Source organism: Triticum aestivum, chromosome 5D (genome assembly GCF_018294505.1).
Source record: "Triticum aestivum cultivar Chinese Spring chromosome 5D, IWGSC CS RefSeq v2.1, whole genome shotgun sequence".
Taxonomy (NCBI): Eukaryota; Viridiplantae; Streptophyta; class Magnoliopsida; order Poales; family Poaceae; genus Triticum; species Triticum aestivum.
Window position 1 is genome coordinate 364,908,547 of NC_057808.1, and position 3,733 is coordinate 364,912,279.

Here is a 3,733-nt window from a genome sequence, read left to right on the forward strand (position 1 = left end):
CCGGTTGTATCCTTTGCCCTCTCACCAGTCTCTGTACGCCGTACGCGTTAGGTGGAGCACATCCAGGTCAAAGGATTAGGTGAAACAGCACACACATGCTTTCTCCTCCGTCCGCCCGTTTCACGTAAAAAAGCACAGCATCATCGTCATCATGCACCCTGTGCGAAAACGATCCATCATAGGAGCAGGAAAACCAACTAAAACTAGCCAATTGCCTTTGCTGTTCCTACGCTTTGGCATCGCATCGGTTCCCTGACCAGCCAGGCGGAGCACCCTACTACTCATAATGTTTGCTCATTCAAAAGCCAACGAAACCCCGGCCCTCCTTTTGCGTTCTCAATGCGCCCCAGGTCTTGATCCCTCGATCATTTGTCCAAAAGCTCGCAGAAAATTCACACGTTCCGGTCCTAGAGAAGTGATATATACTGCTATGTGAGTGAGGCTGCCAGCGCGCGAACGGCGGAAATGATACTGCGCGGAGATGCCGACCAGCTAGGCTCCGGCGGCGCTTTGAGTGAGCCGCACCCAAGGCATTCCGTCCGTCCGGTTCCATTCCCTTCACGGTTCCCACACCGCACCCACACCGAAAGCATTTTGTCGACGAGAAATCATATCTCTATCTCTAGTAGTAGTACTTTAAAAAATTGGGTTACTTTTTCTGTCGGTAAGAACACTTCGTCAACTAATTATTTTCTCTCCCACCACATCTCTTGATCGTTTTTTTTCCGTCACTTAAATTTACTTACCAAGCCGCACCACGGTAATATGCGCATGTAGACATTTATTTACACAATCGCATTAATATAAATAGATAAATCACTGACATGATATGATATACATTTATTTAATCACATTAATATAGAAGGTAATCACGAACTAACGTGTTAGAATAGTTATATCCCGTGGTAGCGGACGGGAATTGTTCATAAAAGGAACCTGTCATTGGCTACTAGTTCCTTCTCTAAACTTTTTCGCACCGGAAATTTTGCAAGGGGATGTGGGGATCTGATGTGTATAAATAGACCTCTCAACCTCCGGTCCGGTGTGCGACACCGCTACATCCACAGTGCGAAGGGTTTGGTGACTGGTACATCCATCCACCGTCATATATCCTTTGCATCCTTTGCAGTGCCAACCTCTCGTTCTCCCTCTCCTTCCTCTAATCGTCGATCATATGGCGTCCTCTTCTGCCGCTCTCCTCGCGGTGCTCGTCGTCGTGAGCTGCGCGGGCATGGCTGCGGCCACGTCGTACACCGTCGGCGACACCAAGGGCTGGGTGACCGGCGTCGACTACTCCGGCTGGACCAGCGGCAAGTCGTTCGCCGTCGGCGACACGCTAGGTGAGCGATCGAGCTCTTGGCCCTTCTTGGCACCAACACTTGCTAGCCATAGTCGCAAACGCCAGTATACTGCATGCGTTGTGCGTACGTGTTGAAACTAAAACTGTTGTCTATGCATTGGGAATTTTGCCCTGCAGTGTTCAGCTACGCGAGCAAGGTGCACACGGTGACGGAGGTGAGCCAGGGCGGCTACACGTCCTGCTCCGGGAGCAACGCGCTGGCCAACTTCGACAGCGGCGCCACCACCGTCACGCTCGCGACCCCCGGCACGCACTACTACATCTGCAACATCCCCGGCCACTGCGCCAGCGGCATGAAGCTCGCCGTCACCGTCGCCGGGGGCGGCTCGTCCCCGGGAGGCTCCGCCGGCGGCTCCCTGGCCCCGGCGATGGGCGCCGTCGTCGCCGCGGCGGCGGGGGCTCTGATCAAGGTGGCGCTGTTCTGAACGTCGGCGGGCGTGCCAGGGCAGAGGCAGTGCAGGTCATCGGTCGCTTTCGAGGATTTCGATCGTCTTAATTTCCGCTAAGTTTTTTGGGGGGCGCCGTTCTTTGACGCGCACTCGTGTCGTGTATGCACGTTGGTGTGTGTGCCTCCCGGTTTTTCGTCGTGCCTGAGCATTATGGATTGTGCGTTTTGTGACGAAATATTTTCTTTTGCTGAAGAGTTCTGCGTAATAAAAGTACTTTGTGCAAGAAAAGTCTCTTGTGGTCAAGAGACAAGAGTCGCAATCGTTATCGACAACACGAGAACTAGCATCATTGTGCTTCAACCACTTCTTTACGTCCACATGCGAACGATTATTTAGGCTGTTGTCGTCGAGGACCGATTATTGGCACACTAGGGTTTTTATTTTTGAAAACAAATGGCAAAAGATCTGCACATTTCATTGATTAAGGTAAATGGGTTTTAAGTACAAACAAACAATGGCCATAGTCCATACAAAGAAACAGAAATGATAAAAAAAACTAACGTCGGTATTTTAGGATTTGGGACCGAACGCCCTTTTCGCCATTGGATATTGAGCACGCATCTTAAAGCATAAGACCACAGCCATGTCGGTGAAGGAGATTGTTCGGGAGAAGGCAAAGTCGTCACAAAGGCACAGATCCACTCTCTTCGCACTACGCACCCCTTCTCTCTCATGTCGCCAACTTCTCCCTTATCATCTTTCCTCCCACCGACCACACTGACGGCCTCGACCCTCCCTCTCTGCGCTCCCTGTCGGCGTAGGCGGGCTAGAGGTGGTCGCGGTGTGGAGGAGGAGCGTGGCGGGGGAGGTCAAGCGGCGGAGCCGACGCCGACGCGGCGCCGCCTGCATTTTTATTCAGATGGCAAGATGGCCGTGATTTTTAGGGAACAAAACTAATAGGTTAGTTTTTTGTCTGCCATGGCAAATTTTGTCTCAACTTTACATTTTTAGGGGAAAAAATAATTCAGCAACTTGCCATGACCTAGATATCAAAAAGTTTCTCAACTACCAATCTAACCTTTTACACATAATTAGCTAAATTGCCACGAAAGCATATTCAGTGTTGTTTTCTTATGCCATTGAACAGTGTTAGTGACATTGCCATTTAGCTAATTTGCCATCAAACAAAGCCTGTTGTATTAGTGTCTTTTTGTCGTCCTCTAGATAGCTTATCTTTTATCTATATTCTTCTGACATGGCAAATCTTTTCTGATACTTTTGCCATGCATGTTTAAGTTTTGTTCTACAAGGGCTCCTTTATGCATACGACACAATCACTCTCTCCTCTAGATTGCTCGGAATAAAATCCATTGTGGCCTGCAAAAAATCCCCATTGTACATCAAAATCGTATGACAGAAGTGGGGACATAGCTTCTGTGAACAACGGGACTTCACTTGTCCCCTGGTCCATGGAAACACTTGGAGGTACTTCAATGAAGCACAGTTGAGCCCAAAGTTGAAGTACACGGAGCAATGCCACGCATGATTCATTGTGCCAAGGAGGACTAACATGCACCAGATTTTGGCATTGATACTGCAAACAATGGCTTGCTTCATGATGAAACAGCTTCCTATCAACTAGTGTTATAGGGCACCAATAACACAAGAAAAACTACAATGACACGTGAAAGCATTCAACTGAGCACTGAACTGAGCATGATGTATTATCTCTCGCATGGCATTCTGGGCAAGCACCCCACTGATAGATGACAATGAAGATGCATGCACCTCTTTTAACTCCAGATCTCTAATACTGGGTAGGGTAATGATAAGAAAAATCTTCCTAATTCCTGAGTCCCATTTCCCATAAAGTTCAACTGTTATAACTGAATTGACATTCCTTGTTGCATCTATCATTGTGCAGCGCCATAGCAATATTGCGCCTGCACTCATGACCACTAAGCTTTGCATCAAAAACACTCGT

At 48.7% G+C, this 3,733-nt stretch overlaps 1 protein-coding gene across 1 annotated transcript; it reads left to right on the top strand.

Annotated features, from left to right (window-relative positions):
* Positions 1 to 1,035: 1,035 nt before the first annotated feature.
* LOC123124945 (mavicyanin) lies at positions 1,036 to 2,037 on the top strand. The gene is made up of 2 exons (XM_044545493.1): positions 1,036 to 1,340; positions 1,478 to 2,037. Exons 1-2 carry the CDS (start codon positions 1,175 to 1,177, stop codon positions 1,783 to 1,785), a joined length of 474 nt encoding a protein of 157 aa, XP_044401428.1. The 5' UTR covers positions 1,036 to 1,174; the 3' UTR covers positions 1,786 to 2,037.
* Positions 2,038 to 3,733: the final 1,696 nt, after the last annotated feature.